The 17,820-nt window shown below is 43.0% G+C and overlaps 1 protein-coding gene across 1 annotated transcript in view; it reads left to right on the top strand.

Moving 5' to 3' along the window:
* Positions 1-17,820, top strand: part of THSD7B (thrombospondin type 1 domain containing 7B) — a 91,297-nt gene that overhangs the window by 31,499 nt on the left and 41,978 nt on the right. Inside the window, exons 4-5 of the mRNA XM_044305047.1 lie at positions 5,064-5,179; positions 7,204-7,321. Of these exons, the coding sequence (XP_044160982.1) occupies positions 5,064-5,179; positions 7,204-7,321 (234 nt within the window). The remainder of the gene's footprint in view (positions 1-5,063; positions 5,180-7,203; positions 7,322-17,820) is intronic.

Below are 17,820 nucleotides of genomic sequence, written 5' to 3'. Positions count from 1 at the left end.
TGATAAAGATTATAAGTAACACAGTTCTATAGCTCAATATACTGATAAAAGATGTAAAATCACAATAATTTACACCAAAATAATCTAGTCGTGTACCAGCAGCCTCAAAAAAATCACGGACACATCCATTTTTTTCACGGGAAAAACAATTTGCCTATTTTTATGGACTGCCCAGAAATTTCTGTACGGTTGTCTCCCATCAATAATGGCTGATAACAGGGAACAATAGATTTGGACGCCGCGTTACATTTTTAACTTTCCCCCCCAAACGTGAATGTAATATTTCAATAACCTTCCGACGATCTCGAGCTCCATGCACTAATCAAACAAAAGCCATCCGTTTTCTTTTTCTTCACATTGAAATATTCTCAGACATTTCTTGCTTTTGACAATGTAAAAACAGACATTTAATTAAAATGCAAATGACTGCATTCAATTTCATTATAAAACAATGATAAAATGTAATTAATTTTGGTGGAAATTCATGTAATTGCTTAATTACGGGACCAATCCATCCATTACCATCCACTGTAATATTTACTATGATATTCCCATGCGGCTTCTCTCGTTATCCGGCGATAGGATTTTTTATTTTTTGGGGGGAATCGGTTCCAGTGACAGCAAGAGATCTGAGTTTGTTGGCCATAGAAGCCAATCGGAGCTGAGCTTTCATTTTTTATTCTGCTCTTGAAAAATTAAAGCTGCGCTGTGATTGGTTGCTGTTTACAACATATCCTGGGATATTTACGTCCCACCCTGGGACCTCCCAGACAAAAAACTCCCACTTTGAGGTCAATTTAAATAAGCTCCACCCCTCCCGCGAACCATATTTTTTCTCCAGGGCTATTGGCTACTATGCTTAGAAGCTGTTTACTGATTGGTTATGAAGTCCATGGCACTAGGCACAGGCCCAACAGATAAATGTGATGAAGTTATAGCTTCATTCCTTAAAATTGAATGTTGGCTTCCAACCTCCATATTTCTTCCAGAAATCGCGAAGATGTCAGGACTTTGGGTCCAAGTGAGATACACGACTGTTTGGTAATAGCCATATGTCATCTACAGCGGACAGGAAGTGGCTTAGAAAACCTCTGAGTGACAACAGGGCACACGGGGAGATGGAGTCTTACTGTTGTCACTTAGTGAGTGCATTGACTGTTGCTAGGCAACATCCAGAGTAAATTTAGGCAGATATCTTCTAATAAGGCCCCTCCTCCTGGTACTGATTTGCTTGCTTGGGCTTCCCTTTACTCAAATTTCTCACAGGATCTGCCTTGAGATAGACAGAACCCCCGAAATATAAGACAATATAGCAATATAGTCCTTATGGAAACCGAGAGCTAGACTGATAGATGGGCCCCCAGCAAAGCTTGTAATGGGCCCTTTGGTCATTATAACCACCATCTATAGCGAGTGGGTATAAGATGTGAAAACCTTAGGAATATCTTGGTCTCCAAGCACCCTTAGCTGTGAGGTCTCACACAATACTGGATCTATGCCGAGGGCTAAGTGCTGTTTCTTAAAGGGACTGTGCCACCTGACTTCAGTCCACTAAACAACCAGAATACTGTGGTATAGCTGGGGTATAGGGTCACAAATCTTCCCACAAAAAGCCATCCATCCCCACACAGAACAGTAAGACTTACTAGGAGAAGAGTCCGGGACTCTTCTGGTCACCGTGCCAGTGACACCAAGGGTGGTACACCTCACTTCATGACACATACATTGAAGTTTGGCCACATACACAGTAGAGCGAGGTGTACCACACTCCACATAATTAGCGCAATGCTAATGGGCGGGCTCTGCTGGAGAAGAGTCCTGGACTCTTCCCCTGGTAAGTTTAATTTTCATTTACTATTGTTTGCTGGGATGGATGGATTTGCTGTGGGCCAGTTTAAAACCCTAAGGGTCCATTTACACGATTGTAAGTGTTTTGCGGTCCACAAATTACGGATCTGTAAAACACGGGTACCAGCCAGCACTATAATAGAAATGCCTTTTATATATAGGACATCTAATATATGAGTTTATGTGTGTATGTCCGCTAAAGCAATCAGCACCGTCGCAGTTACAATCGCGAAATTTGGCACACAGGTACATCAGGTGTCCGGGTTTTAGACCAGGTCTTAGCTCTCTAGCACGTACCGTTCCTGAGATATTACCAAAAAATGCATTAGCCAATAGAAGCCTGGTCACATGACCCTTATCAGCCAATAGAAGCTCGCAGGCTCTTAGTCTCCACATACACACAGTTTTACACCAGGTTTCCATAACAAACCAGCCATTTTTCTTCACTGCTGTAGGTCAGCTTTAAAGGGGCAGGGCCCTGTGGTTGACACTGTTAAGGGAGCGGAGTGCTGTAGAGGTTACAGTTCAGGGGGCAGGTAGGGTGTCCAATGGCCATTCAAAAGACAGACTTAAAAACACCGCCCCCAGGTCCCACTAAGTCACGCCCCTGACCCGGTTAGGCCACGCCTTTCCCACTCCGCAGCCAACGGGGAATGAAAAAATAAAGGTAAAAACCAACTTCTGTCAGCTGCAGGGGTGGGAGGGAGGGTGACTTTCTCCGCACTGTGCTGCTGTCTGAGAGTGAGCTGTTCAAAAGGACATCCCTGTGTCCATCCAGGCCCTGTGTCGGACAGAGGACAGGTAGTCTGAAAGCCAGACTGTCCGGCCTAAAATCGGACCTCTGGCCACCCTAGGGGCAGGCTGCTGTGGAATCACAGTTAAAGGGACGGTCCCCTATAGAGGTCAGTGTTAAGGGGCAGATTGCTGTAGAGGACCACTTTTAAGGGGAAGGAGTGTTGTGGAAATCACTGTTAAGGAGATGGGGTACTGTGGAGGTCACTAATAAAGGGGTGGCCACTGTGGAGGTCACTGTTAAAGGGGCAGGCTGCTGTGGAGGTCACTGTTAAGCTGGAGGGATGCTGTGGAGGTCACTGGTTAAGGGGCGGGCTGCTGTAGAGGTCACTGTTAAGGGGGCGGGATGCTGTGGAGGTCATTGCTAAAGGGGCAGGCACTGTGGAGGTCTCTGTTAACGGGGCAGGGAACAGTGGAGGTCACAGTTAATGAACAGTTAATGAGACGGTTCGCTATGGAGGTCAGTGTTAACGGGCAGGGTGCTGTAGAGGTCACTGTTAAGGGGACGGGGTGTGTTGGTCACATTTTAAGAGAACGGAGCTCTGTGGAGGTCACTGTTAAGGGGGTGGGTTATTGTGGAAATCACTGTTAACGAGACTGGGTACGGAGGTCACTAATAAAGGGGCGGTCGCTGTGAAGGTCACTGTTAAAGGGGAGGGCGCTGTGGATGTTACTGTTAAGGGGGCAGGCCGCTGTGGAGGTCACTGTTAAAGGAGCGGGGTACTGTAGATGTCACTGTTATAGTGGATACTGTTGATATGTTTTAATGACACACACAAACATTAAATGAAATAGATGAAATATACCCGTGCGAAGCCGGGTCCTTCTGCTAGTGCTATATTTTTTGCGAGGCCACGGCACGGTGTGCTGGCCGCATATTTTGTGGCCCCATTGAAATAAATAGGTCCACACAGAACGGATGTGGACCCAGAAATACGGTCGTGTGAATGGACCCTAAATCTCATCTCCATAACGACTTGCTTGTGATTAAGTGACCCCAAACCAGGTGACACGTTCCCTTTAAAGGGGCTGTCTAGCACTAGAAAAACATGGCTCCTTTCTTCCACACCTATCCATAGGTTGTGTGTGGTATTGCTGCTCGGCTCCATTCACATAGAGCTGAGCTGCAGTACAAGACGCTACCCATAGACAGGAGTGGCGCTGTAGTATCAGTACAAGCCCCACAAAGAAATTAGTGCCCAGTTTGCCCTAGTTTTTATGTGAAGATACCCTAAAAGCTAGGACTCAGTAACGACTCGCAACTGACTGAATTGTGGCATTTGTGCTAATTCACAGATACAGTAATGGCAGGTGACCCATCACTTGGGGGCCCTAGCCTGTGTCACGCTATTCCTCCTGCCACTGTCCCCCACCAGGACTGGGTCATGAGTTTGTATGTAGCAGACGGTATTGTGCTTGTATGTTGCCGTATGGTTTCTACATTGTAGAGGCTGTTATTTCTAGGACACATTTTTCCCACCCCAATAAATCCCAGTTGTCTGTGAATTACCTTTCATTAGGGAAGTGCCACTTGTCTGATACTCAGTCACATGAAACCTAAGCTTCCCCCGAAATGGAAAATATTTAAAGGGCATCTGTCATCAGATTTGCACCTCTGAAACTGGCTGACCTGTTACATGTGCGCTTGGCAGCTGACGGCGTCTGTGTTGGTCCCATGTTCATATGTGTCTGCATTAATGAGAAAAATGAAGTTCTAATATATGCAAATGAGCCTCTAGGAGCAACGGGGGCGTTACTATTACACCTAGAGACTCTGTCCTCTCTCTGCAACTGCTGCGCCATCTCCACTCTGATTGATACGACCAGTCATTATAATATTTTCTGTGCCTAGCCCTGTCAATCAAAGTGCAGAGGGTGTGGCAGTTGCAGAGAGAGCAGAGCCTCTAGGTGTAATAGTAACGCCCCCGTTTCTCCTAGAGGCTAATTTGCATATATTAGAACTTCATTTATCTCATCAATGCGGACACATATGAACATGGGACCAACACAGATGCCTTCAGCTGCCAAGTGCACATGTAACAGGTCACCAGTGTCATAGGGACAAAACTGCTGACAGATGCCCTATAAAAAAAACTAAAGGCTGGAAATGATGCATCATGGGAGATCACTAAAATAAAAAACATAAGGGAAGTATACCTTCCCATTGCACCATTTTCAGTTCCAGGCATCCTATAGGGGACTTATGAATGTAAGATCACGTAAAGATTAGAGTTCCTCTTTAATCCCGAATTGATTTACTTGCATATTGGGGATGCGCGATAGTCCCACGGCGCGACAAGTGGATGCGAGTGATTTTAAATTCTGTCAAGCACTGGAGTGGCACTTAAAGGGTCAGTGATGCAGTACAATGGATAATGTATTGCAGTGTCTGAGTCTAAATGCGTTTTTGTTGGTGATTTCAGAGTGGAGCGCCTGTCAGCTGAGTGAAAAGGCCGTCTGCGGAGAGGGAATAAAGACTCGCCTTTTAGACTGCACCCGCAGCGATGGAAAATCTGTAAAAATGTCCTTTTGTGAGCAGGTAATGTTTAGCTTACAAAACTCCTCCAGTCGGCCTCTCTTAACCTCCGCTGTGCTGGGCCCAGCGTGAAGGCGAGCGGTGCGCTCTTCGCAACGGTTTTCTCTCCTAACAATAGTTGTTACATTTAGCAACTTGAAAATATCGAAGTTTCATCAAAGAATAAAATAGTGCAAAAGTAAAAAAATAAATAAATAAAAATTGTTACGGTCAGTGTGGCCATTGTGTATTATCCCATCAGGGAAGATGAGAATAAACAATGGTTAAAAAAAAAAAAAAACTTCTCTGCTCAGAGTGTAATTGGATTTAGGGTTCTCAAGAGGCTGCTGAGAAATCTCAAGATAGAATTCAATTATGCTACAAGAATGCAATTTTATACCAAGGCCTGGACGATATATGAAAATTCCATTAATTTGGCAGCTGGTAGTCCAGCACCAAATTGAAAAATAGTCTGGCTATTATACATTGAACTCAATTATAAACCTGTATTCGTGAAGCTCCTAAGCTCCCTCTATTGGTGGCAGTAGGCAGTTACGTTTTACTATGTAAAAGCCTTGGACACCTGTAGGGACATTCTTTTATAAAAAATTAAATTATATTTTACTCATTTTGGGCTTCAAATCATTTGTCCAATTGGTCTTTTTTAAAAACAAGTCAACAGTTTTTCCCAATACAGCCTTTAGTTTTCACTGCTCTGCAGACTGTTTTTTCTCCTTCTCACTGAAATCCATTAGAAAGCTACTCTTTCGACTCGAACGGTAGCCCTTATTTCTCAGCTCACAAACACAAACATGTGAAGGAGTTGTCCCATCTTGGCCTTTCGTGGCCAAGATCGGAATAGGAGGAGGTGGAGTTATGGAAATGGCTGAACATCCGGTGCGCCGCTGTGTTCGTATCTCCCATAGCTGGGCACAGGAGCTACACAAACAACGCAGCACAGTTACTCCTGAGGTACAGATTCAGCATCACTTGCTGTGCAGTGCTGTTTGCGTAGCTCTCATTCATAGCTATGGGAGTTACGGAAACAGTGGAGTGCCAGCTGCTTGGAGGCTTCTGTAATTCCGACCACCCCAGCAGTGGCGGCAGGGTGGATGTTTCCATATTTCTGGCCACCCCAGCAGTGGCGGCTGGGTGGATGTTTCCATATTTCTGGCCACCCCAGCAGTGGTGGCTGGGTGGATGTTTCCTTATTTCCGGCCACCCCAGCAGTGGCGGCTGGGTGGATGTTTCCATATTTCCGGACACCCCAGCAGTGGCGGCTGGGTGGATGTTTCCTTATTTCCGGCCACCCCAGCAGTGGCGGCTAGGTGGATGTTTCCTTATTTCCGGCCACCCCAGCAGTGGCGGCTGGGTGGATGTTTCCATATTTCCGGACACCCCAGCAGGGCGGCTGGTTGGATGTTCCCATAATTCTGACCAACCCAGGAATGCTAGCTGCTTGGATGTTTCCATAATTCCAGCCACCCCATCAGTGGCGGCTGGGTGGATGTTTCCATAATTCCAGCCACCCCATCAGTGGCGGCTGGTTGGATGTTTCTGTAATTCCAGCCACCCCAGAAGTACCAGCTGCTTGAATGTTTCAATAGTTCCACCAACCAACCTGTGGTTATTCAAGGACAAGATGAAACAACCCTTTAAGATACAGATCAGGGCAGTGGATTGCGTAGACAGAGAAGCTCCCTGACAGATTTAAGTAAGAAGAAGGAACAGTTTGCAGAGGAGGAAAAACTGAAGACTGAAAAATGATCTTTAGACCAAGACTAGTAGAATATGTAAAAAAATATAATATTTAAAAAACATGACACCCCCCACCCCCAGGTTGTCCATAGTCTTCAAATCTCTGTTCATGCAGGAAATTTGGAGCTCTGTATCAAGACAAGATAATATTTAAATAATATTTAAAAGTGGACATTCCCTTTAAGGTTATTAAGAACTCATCTTTTAGTGGCTGATATTGAACAGGTCTGCAGGTTTATCTTTTTGGGGCAGCACGGCACCTCATGTTTTTTTCTCTTTTTGCCTTCCAGCTTGGATTGAGGAAACCTGAAAAGCAGAGTCTTCGCTGTCTGATAGAATGTTCCATTGACTGTCAGGTCTCTGACTGGTCAGCCTGGTCATCCTGCTCACAAACGTGTGGAGTCGGAGGTAAGACCTCGCAAGTTCTGTGTTACACTTTGATTTGCATTGGGATGTGGATGTGAAATATGTCAAGAACTTAAAGGGGTTTTCTGTGTGTTTAATACTGATGGCCTGAGTATCTGATTGGTCAGGGTGTGACATTCGGGACCCCCGATCAGCTGCTTGAAGAGACTGTTGTGCTCGGGGGGAACACTACACCCTCCTCTTAGCTTATCAAGCACAGCGCCATTCATTGTATAGTGGCTGTGCTTGGTATTGCAGTTGAATGGGACTGAGCTGCTCCTAGGCCACGTGACTGATGACTCTGATGTCACTAGCCTAGGAAGAGGCTGTGGCGTTCACCAGAGTACCACGGCCTCTTTAAACAGCTGATCAGTAGGGGTGCCAGGAGTCGGACCCCCACCAATCAGATACTGATGACCTATCCAGAGGATAGGTCATAAATAGAATAATATCACATCTACAGTCCACAAAATAATATGCTCCAGTCATGTATGGTGTTAATTACTTAATTAATTAATTACAATGTAGCTGATGTATTCCCTTTAAGGACTCCTAGACCCTTCTGTGATGCCAGATTTGGGACATTTTTTCAGGCATTTTCCTATGGGAGTTGAAAATGCCCGAAAAAAATACCTGTAAAACATTTTTTTTACGATAAAAAAAATCTAAAAAACAAAATTTTGCTTAATGTGTGGTTTCTTTACGTTCAGGTCCTTGTTGCCCTGCCCTGGTCCACTTGTTATTGTATATGTGGGACGCCCGCCGATCATGAGGTGTCTTGGGCTTTGCAGATGACTTTAGAGTCTGAATCGCAGCTCATTTTCGGCATACTGAGCCTCTCTATTTCCTCCAGAATTGAAAATGTGAGGCAGAGCGATTAACGGAACGCTTTTCTCCTTGTATTAAGCTGATAGAATTAGGAGATCGGCTAAGGAGAACATTTCAATTTCTCTCTGCTCAAGGTCGCCTTAACTTTATTCCTTTTCTTAGGAGTTTCGAGAAGTAACACTCCGTGGTGTTTAATATTTAACCAGAAATTTACTTTAAACATGACCAGACGCACTAAACGTACAATAGCGGTATTAGGGCCCAGGAAACCTGGTGCTGCGCAGTGCCGGGCCTTGCTGCGCCATCCTCGGACTCATTTCAGCACCAATTCTGTCTTGAGCTGATGATCTGCGGAATCTCGCAGGCCGGTTGCTATGGGGGTGCTTCCTGGCAACCAAGGCTGTGGTTGTTAGGGAGACTTTCTTTAGTAACCAGTCTGTTCCATATGATTTACATAATTGCCAAAAATCTTGAATCTGCCTGTTTTACCCCAAATTTTTATAGGCAATCCCAACATATTCGGCTTGTCCTAGCTTGAAAATGAGCAGGGTTTATGTAAACCCCACCCAGATGTGGGTGTTTACAGGTGAGCTTGGGGTTAGGCTTAAATCTATGGATTCATCTGTCGTATCTGTTCTTAGAATGTTGTGGTGTCTTTGAATGCTCCACTGTTATTCCTCCTGGAAATCAATGTATAAAAGTTATTTTTTTCGATATTAGGAAACTGTGGGGCACAGGCAGAGGTTCGGGACTGGCATATAATATCAGCATTACTTTCCTTGGGTTTTCCAATGCGATTCTGGTTTCCAGGCTGACCTTCGTTTACAAGGCTGCAACATGTGACCACTGCAGCCAATTACTGGCCTCAACAGTGTACATTTGAAGGCGATGATTGGCTGCAGCAGTCAGTTGCCCCAGAATTATTCGGAAGAACGCAAGTATTCACTAATATTGACTTGTCAGAAACCCTGAAGGGTCCTCTTTAAAGCAGGATTGTCAAGTTACTGTCAGGAAAACAGCTTTTCGTGTGATTTCCAGCCTCAACCTGCATTATTAATCAGATTTTTAAAAACATAAATATTAGAGCCTCAGGTTCACAGAAACATGGGCCACTTGACATCACAACCAATCAGATCATTTCTTTAATCTTCTGGCATGCATTAGAAGCTTCAATCTGATTGGGTGCTGTGGTCAACCCCTCCCCTTTCTGCTTGCTCTCATTTTCTATGTTTGAGGCCTATCATCCATCTACAGTAGGTATCTTTGTATATGTTGTCATGAGAGCCCCAGTCGCTCCGTGACATCCTTATTATAAGGGAGAAGAGGCGCCTCCAGGATTGTTTAATATGTCGGTAAAAATAGGAAATGAAGGAACACAGCTCTACAAGTCAATTTCTAGTTTTTGATTAGGAGATACAATAAATCCATTTTTTTTTTTTTTTAAACAGGAGATTTATGTACGACAGCTTCATTTTCAGTAGCTGTCAATGAATGAAAGGGCTTCACTTGTATTTCCGGAGGCAGAACCGTTCTCATTTGCTGCTTTATTTTCCAGTATTTTATAACCCATTTTGCTTTTAAAAAAAAAAAAAAATTTTTTGTGAAGTGTGAACGGACCAGAGAAAAAGATACAATTCTATTATGCTTTATACTTGGAACACTACAACTCTCAACATAATTCGACCACTGGACATGACCATAAGGGCTCATACACACAAATGTGTGCCAGCCTTGCCCGTGCTGGGGACTGCAAATTGCGGCCCACAATGCAGGGCAATGACCGTGTGCCTGCCGTCTGCGGACATGGACCCATTCACTTGAATGGACTACATGCACTACTTTTTTACGGTGTGGAGGCACGGATGAAAACTCATTGAAGCACTTCCGTGGGCTTCCGATCTGTGCCTCTGTTCCGCAATGCATTATGTCTCCCGGATTGCGGACCCATTCAAGTTAATGGGTCCGCATACACGATACGGTGTGCACACGGTCCGTGCCCATATATTGTGAACTCGCAATGGCCGTGTGCATGAGCCCTAATACAATTCTATTATACTCTATACACAGAACACTGCAACTCCAAACATGACCGACCACAAGACATATCCATAATACAATTCCTATATACTCTATACACAGAATACTACAGCTCCCAACATGACCTGACCACTGAACATAACCATAATGCATCTCTATATGCTCTATAAATAGAACACCACAACCGCCAACAACACCTGACCACTGACCATAACCATAATACAGTTCTATTATACAGTCCTGATCAAAAGTTTAAGACCACTTGAAAAATGGCAAACAATCCTATTTAGCATGGCTGGATCTTAACAAGGTTCCAAGTAGAGCTTCAACATGCAACAAGAAGGAATGGGAGTGAGACAAAACATTTTTTGAGCATTCAATTTAATGAAAACAATGAATAAACTGAAACAGGCTCAAAAGTTTCGGACCACAGCTCCCAAAAAAATATAAACCCCCCAAAACAGAAATCAAACTTCCAAACATGAACTCAGTAATCGGTAGCTCCACCGTTATTGTTGATCACTTCAAAAATTTGTTTCGGCATGCTTGGTGCAAGCGTTTCCATGAGGTGAGTGGGAACATTTCTCCAAGTGGTGAAGACGGCCGCATGAAGGCCATCTACTGTCTGGAACTGTTGTCCATTTTTGCAAACTTCCCTTGCCATCCATCCCCAAAGGTTCTCAATTGGATTTAGATCAGGGGAACACGCAGGATGGGCCAAAAGAGTGATGTTATTCTCCTGGAAGAAGTCCCTTGTCCTGCGGGCATTGTGTACTGTAGCGTTGTCCTGTTCAAAAACCCAGTCGCTACCACACAGACGAGGGCCCTCAGTCATGAGGAATGCTCTCTGCAACATCTGGACATAGCCAGCGGCCGTTTGATGCCCCTGCACTTCCTGAAGCTCCATTGTTCCACTGAAGGAAAAAGCACCTCAGACCATTATGGCGCCCCCTCCACTGTGGCGCGTAGAACACATCTCAGGTGGGATCTGCTTGTCATGCCAGTAACGTTGGAAACCATCAGGACCATCAAGGTAAAAAAAATTCTCATCAGAGAATAAAACTTTCTTCCACCTTTGAATGTCCCATGTTTGGTGCTCTCTTGCAAAGTCCAAACAAGCAGTTCTGCGCTCTCATACCCCACCACCACCACCGATGGTACCTTCCATCATACATCAGATCATATGTTTGCATTGGGTTTCTACTTTAAATATTTAGTCTTCCCTATAACATCTCCCTGTCTATGGAGAGATATCACTTAGACTAGAATAGATAGCAAAGTTCACTTATTACCACTGAGACGCCGTCGCCTAAGTGATCCTTCGGAGAGATGCAGAAAAAGATGTACAAGAAGAAAGTGAATCCGTAATGAGATTTAGCGATGACAATGGCGGGTGTTGTAGCAAATCAATGGTTGCTTTATTACAAAACATCTCTTCAAAGGCGAGGAGCCACATTGGTAATTGTGTCCCGCTACATGTGACCCATCAGAAATATTAACACTGCCTGAAAAGAGGGGGTCAGGAAGGGGTGCTCTGAAATTACCGATAATTTATTCAATAATTACAGCCCTCTCCTGTGGACTGAACACCGGCCAGTGTTTCCCGTCACCATTACGTTTGTGTTTTCATCTGGGGTAATTGGGACTTCTAAGCTCTCAGGAACGCATCCTCGCTCTACACGCGGCTCTTTGTCATCTTGATAATGAGATAAAATAGCTGGTAGATTTTCCAGCAATTTTCAGGACAAGTTTACACGTTTTTTTCCCCCTTTCTTTGAACAGTACATAGAAAATCGAGTGTTGATCGAGCACCAAAGTGCTCATGTGCTCGGGTAGAACACTTACTTGTTTGCAAGAATCGGCAATGTAATATATTAGCGATAAAGTCGCGATTAGAATATTCAACACTATTCACGAATACGAAAATATAGCACTATATTCTAAATATTTGCAAATTCTCGAAGTGGCGATATTCGCGATTAAAATTTGCGCTCAACCCTAATACCGAGCACCCGAGCACAATGGAAGTCAATGGAGGAACCTGAGCACTAAACCACGCACCCCCTTCAATGAAGAGGGGAGGGTATCGGGACTCTAGTTCGGCTTAGGAGTCCCTGCTCTGACTCCATATATAGCTATGTCCATATATGGAGTCAGTGTTTGGGAACACCCAGTGTATTTAAATCTAATTTAACCTTATGACCTTCTGTATTAGAGGCAAGGCACTTAACCACTCAGCTATAGCTGCATAGCCAGTTACTTAAAAAAAAAAGAGACTTCTACTGTACTGTACTTCTAATGAGACCTATACAGTAGAAGTCTCATATTTTGTTTTATTTTAGGGACTGGCTATGCAGCTATATAGTGTAGTGGTTGAAGTTCTGGGCTGTGATGCAGAAGCTGTGAGTTCAAATCCTCTCATAAAATTTTCAATTTTTTTTTTTGTAATTACGCATTTATTTTGTGCCATACATTTTTTACAATTGCTAAAAAAATAAAAAATATATAAATCTAATTTAACCTCTATTTCTGAAAAAATTTGTGACTGGATTTGAACTCACAGCTTCTGCATCATAGCGCAGAACTTTAACCACTACACTATATACCTGCATAGGCAATAACTAACAAAAATTAAAATATGAGACTTCTACTGTATAGGTCTCAGTAGAAGTACAGTTCAAGTTTAAACTGAGAAAATGTACCATTTTAAGGGAAAAATATGTTGAATCAGAATTTCATGGTGTCAACAAATCCCCAAAAGTTGGGACAAGGCCATTTTCACCACTGTGTGGCATCTCCCCTTCTTCTTACAACACTCAACAGACGTCTGGGGACCGAGGAGACCAGTTTCTCAAGTTTAGAAATAGGAATGCTCTCCCATTCTTGTCTAATACAGGCCTCTAACTGTTCAATCGTCTTGTGCCTTCTTTGTTGCACCTTCCTCTTTATGATGCGCCAAATGTTCTCTATAGGTGAAAGATCTGGACTGCAGACCGGCCATTTCAGTCCCCGGATCCTTCTCCTACGCAGCCATGATGTTGTGATTGATGCAGAATGTGGTCTGGCATTATCTTGTTGAAAAATGCAGGGTCTTCCCTGAAAGAGATGACATCTGGATGGGAGCAGATGTTGTTCTAGAACCTGAATATATTTTTCTGCATTGATGGTGCCTTTCCAGACATGCAAGCTGCCCATGCCACATGCACTCATGCAACCCCATACCATCAGAGATGCAGGCTTCTGAACTGAGCGTTAATAACAACTTGGGTTGTCCTTGTCCTCTTTGGTCCGGATGATATGGCGTCCCAGATTTCCAAAAAGAACTTCGAATCGTGACTCGTCTGACCACAAAACAGTCTTCCATTTTGCCACACTCCATTTTGAATGATCCCTGGCCCAGTGAAAACGCCTGAGCTTGTGGATCTTGCTTAGAAATGGCTTCTTCTTTGCACTGTAGCATTTTAGCTGGCAACGGCGGATTGTGTTCACTGACAATGGTTTCTGGAAGTATTCCTGAGCCCATTCTGTGATTTCCTTTACAGTAGCATTCCTGTTTGTGGTGCAGTGTCGTTTAAGGGCCTGGTTAACAGGTATCCGGTATGGTTTTACGGCCTTGACCCTTACGCACAGAGATTGTTCCAGATTCTCTGAATCTTCGGATGATGTTATGCACAGTTGATGATGATAGATGCAAAGTCTTTGCAATTTTTCGCTGGGTAACACCTTTCTGATATTGCTCCACTATCTTTCTGCGCAACATTGTGGGAATTGGTGATCCTCTACCCATCTTGGCTTCTGAGAGACACTGCCCTCTGAGAAGCTCTTTTTATACCCAGTCATGTTGCCAATTGACCTAATTAGTGTTAATTGGTCTTCCAGCTCTTCGTTATGCTCAAATTTTCTTTTTCCAGCCTCTTATTGCTACTTGTCCCAACTTTTTTGGGATTTGTTGACGCCGTAAAAATTTTAATCAACGTATTTTTCCTTTAAAATGATACATTTACTCGTTTGATCTGTCATCTACATTCTATTACAAATAAAATATTGACATTTGCCACCTCCACATCATTGCATTCAGTTTTTATTCACAATTTTTTTAGTGTCCCAACTTTTTGGGAATCCGGTTTGTAGAAGTCTTATATTTATTTATGTATTTTCTATTTTTTTTTTTTTTTTTTTTTAAAGTAACTGCCTATGCAGCTATTATAGCTAAATGGTTAAGTGCCTTGCCTCTAATGCAGAAGGTTGTGAGTTCAAATCCCAGGAGAAACTTTTCTGAAATACAGGCCTAATTAGATTTAAATACACTGCGGTGTCCCCAAGAACTGACTCCATGTATGGACATAGCAATATATGGAGTCAGAGCAGGGACTCCTAAGCCACAGACTGATACTGAGGGATTCCCTCACTGTGCAGCAATCTTCTGCATAAAAATAGAGGCTAAATTAGTATTAAATGCACTGACTCGAGCACACGCGGTGTTCGGCCAAACTCTGCGATGTGCCGAGCATAGCGATGCTCGAGCCGAACTGGTTTTCGCCCAAACATGCTCGCGCAACCCTATTCTTTGGTCTTCAGAGAGAAAAGGTGCCATTATTTCAATGTATTGCTACCGCTACTATTTGCTAGTATATGCAGGACACAACCACTTTAAGAGAAATATACAGGTGATGACTATTAGTACAGTGTTTTGTGCAGTCATACCCTGTTAACATGTAATTTATTGGATAGTGTAGCGTACACTAAGTATCACTATTAAACATTATATAAGGGCTTGCAGAAGGGAACAGTCATCAGTGTGTAGCTGAAGCCACATGGTGTGAGAGAGGAGGCATAACAAACAGGTGCATACAAAGGAATCGGGTTGGAGTCATTGATCTAGGAAGGATGCAGACTGCAAAAAAGGGGCCGGAGGATTGTTGAGTGACATAGCAGGATTGCAAGGAGGTGCCCTTTGGCTAGCAGGGATTGTGGACTTGACTGGTAGAGATGGCCTTGCGGTTCGCCCGACGGTCATTTCGCGTCGAACTTTGCATGTTCGCGATTCGCCGAACATGCGAACATATGGAGAAATTCGCGCCCGCCATATTCTTTTATATTGTGAAGAACTTTGGCCCATGACACATCCATCAGGTGGTACAGGACAGCCAATTGAGACGTTTCAGCACATGGACACACCCCCTACATTATAAATAAACCTGATCTGGGCGCCATTTTACATTCAGTGTTTTGCCAGTGTAGGGAGAGGTTGCTGTGTGGAGCAGGGACAGGCTGTTAGGGACACCAAACGCTAGCTAATAGGGCCACAAAAGTCATTTTAAGCACTAGTATAGGTGTGCTATCGATAGGTGTGATACACAGAGGGGTGTAATATACTTATAATATACTTTTATAATGAGTCAAAAACACATAGATCTATATAGTAATCACCTGGAAGGCAGCGGCTAGGAGCTTACTAGGGCCATTTTAAGATAGAGTAAGGGGTCGCTCTTATCAGGGCGGGTGGTCTGTGGTTAGGCTATCAGGGCCAGAATAGCACCCCCCTGTAGGGCAATGTCAGAGACAGTTCTTTGCCCACCCTTTTTCTTCAATACCACATCATCATCTAGCCCAGGGATAGATGTTTTTTTGCTTTCCCTCCTGGATTCATCGATGTGCACTGGAACCCCCTGTATTGTGGTAGGACATATGGTTTCTGATTTGGTGCCGCCGAGCACTTGTCATTGCCGACCACATCTATACTTTTTGCTTAACTTTAATAATTTAATTTATTTTCACTTTGAGGGATATCTTTTCCAGTCACATGTCCGCAAAATGGGTCCGCATCCGTTCTGCAATTTTGCGAAACGGGTGAGAACCCATTCATTTTCAATGGGTCCGAAATGTGCTGTTTGCATCCGCATTTGCGGATCCGCACTTCTGCATCTGTGCTTCCGTTTCCGCAAAAAAATAGCAATTGCAGACAAGAGTAGGCATTTTATATTATAGTGCCGGCGATGTGCGGTCCACAAATTGCGGAATGCACATTGCCGGTGTCCATGTTTTGCGGATCCGCAAAACACTTACGGACGTGTGAATGGACCCTCATACTAAAATTATTAAACGTTACGTTTTATCTTCATGTATATTCTAATGGATTGCCTTCCTTGTCCAATGTTTTAATATACTTTCTATGTTAGAAAGTATATTATAGTGCATTTGTATTGTGCGGCAGTTGTGTGCGGTTCTGCTGCTATACTGCTGGTATATAGAGGGACAAGCGTTATTGGAACAAATAATTTCTACTGGTGGGATATAGGGATGAGCGGCAGGTGCCATATTCGATTTCGACGAAATTCGCGAATATTCGATAGAATATTCGTTTTATATTCGTCGAAATCGAATATTCGTTATTATTCTAGTTATCGCGAATAATATGCGATTTAACTTAAAGGCTACTCTCCTATTGAAATAGCAATGCGATTAATTCAAGTTATATTAATCACATTTGCAATTTCAACGTAATTCTCAAATCCGACAGTACATTCTAGTATATGGAGACGTTCCCATGGTGATGGGGACGCTCCATGAGCATGGAATATAGCAGTGCTAACTAAGTTGGCACTGCTAAGTTGAAATCGGCATGCGATTATTTCGTGTTATATTAATCGCATTTGCGATTATCTATATTTTTTTTTTTTACTATGGTTGGCTTCAATGGTAGAATTAGCGAATATGACGAATATATTCGTTATATTCCACAAAACGAAGATAACGAAGTATTCTGCATCTTCGTTTTATCTACCTATTCATCAACTTCGCTAATTCTAGCAATCATATAGGAAAGTTTACTATAGAGACAGATAAGTATAATTCGCTATGCGATTATATTACTTTGCTTTTTTTTATAAATAGATTATAATAATTATCAGGTATTATAATTATTCTAATTATATAAAAAAAAGCAGTCATATAATCGCATAGCGAATTATACTTAGCTGTCTCTATAGTAAACTTTCCTATATGATTGCTAGAATTAGCGAAGTTGATGAATAGGTAGATAAAACGAAGATGCAGAATACTTCGTTATCTTCGTTTTGTGGAATATGACGAATACATTCGCCATATTCGTTTTGTGGAATATAACGAATATATTCGTCATATTCGCTAATTCTACCATTGAAGCCAACCATAGTAAAAAAAAAAAAAAAAAAAAAAAAAATAGATAATCGCAAATGCGATTACTATAACACGAAATAATCGCATGGCGATTTCAACTTAGCAGTGCCAACTTAGTTAGCACTGCTATATTCCATGATCATTGAGCGTCCCCATCGCCATGGGAACATCTCCATATACTAGAATGTACTGTCGGATTTGAGAATTACGTTGAAATCGCAATTCGATTATTTCAAGTTATATTAATCGAATTGCGATTTCAACGTAATTCTCAAATCCGACAGTACATTCTAGTATATGGAGACGTTCCCATGGAGATGGGGACGCTCCATGAGCACGGAAGGCGGCAGAAGCGGCAACGGGCACTGACTGGAGCAGCCAGGAAGCCAGGAATCCAAAGGACAGGTAAGAACAACTTTAGGGAAGTGGGAAAGGAAAAAATATAACAATTAAAAAAAAAAAAAAAAAAAAATCGAATA

Source organism: Bufo gargarizans, chromosome 8 (genome assembly GCF_014858855.1).
Source record: "Bufo gargarizans isolate SCDJY-AF-19 chromosome 8, ASM1485885v1, whole genome shotgun sequence".
In the NCBI taxonomy this organism is placed as follows: Eukaryota; Metazoa; Chordata; class Amphibia; order Anura; family Bufonidae; genus Bufo; species Bufo gargarizans.
The sequence above is the reverse complement of the archived record's forward strand: the minus strand, read 5'-3'. Positions and strand labels throughout refer to the sequence as shown.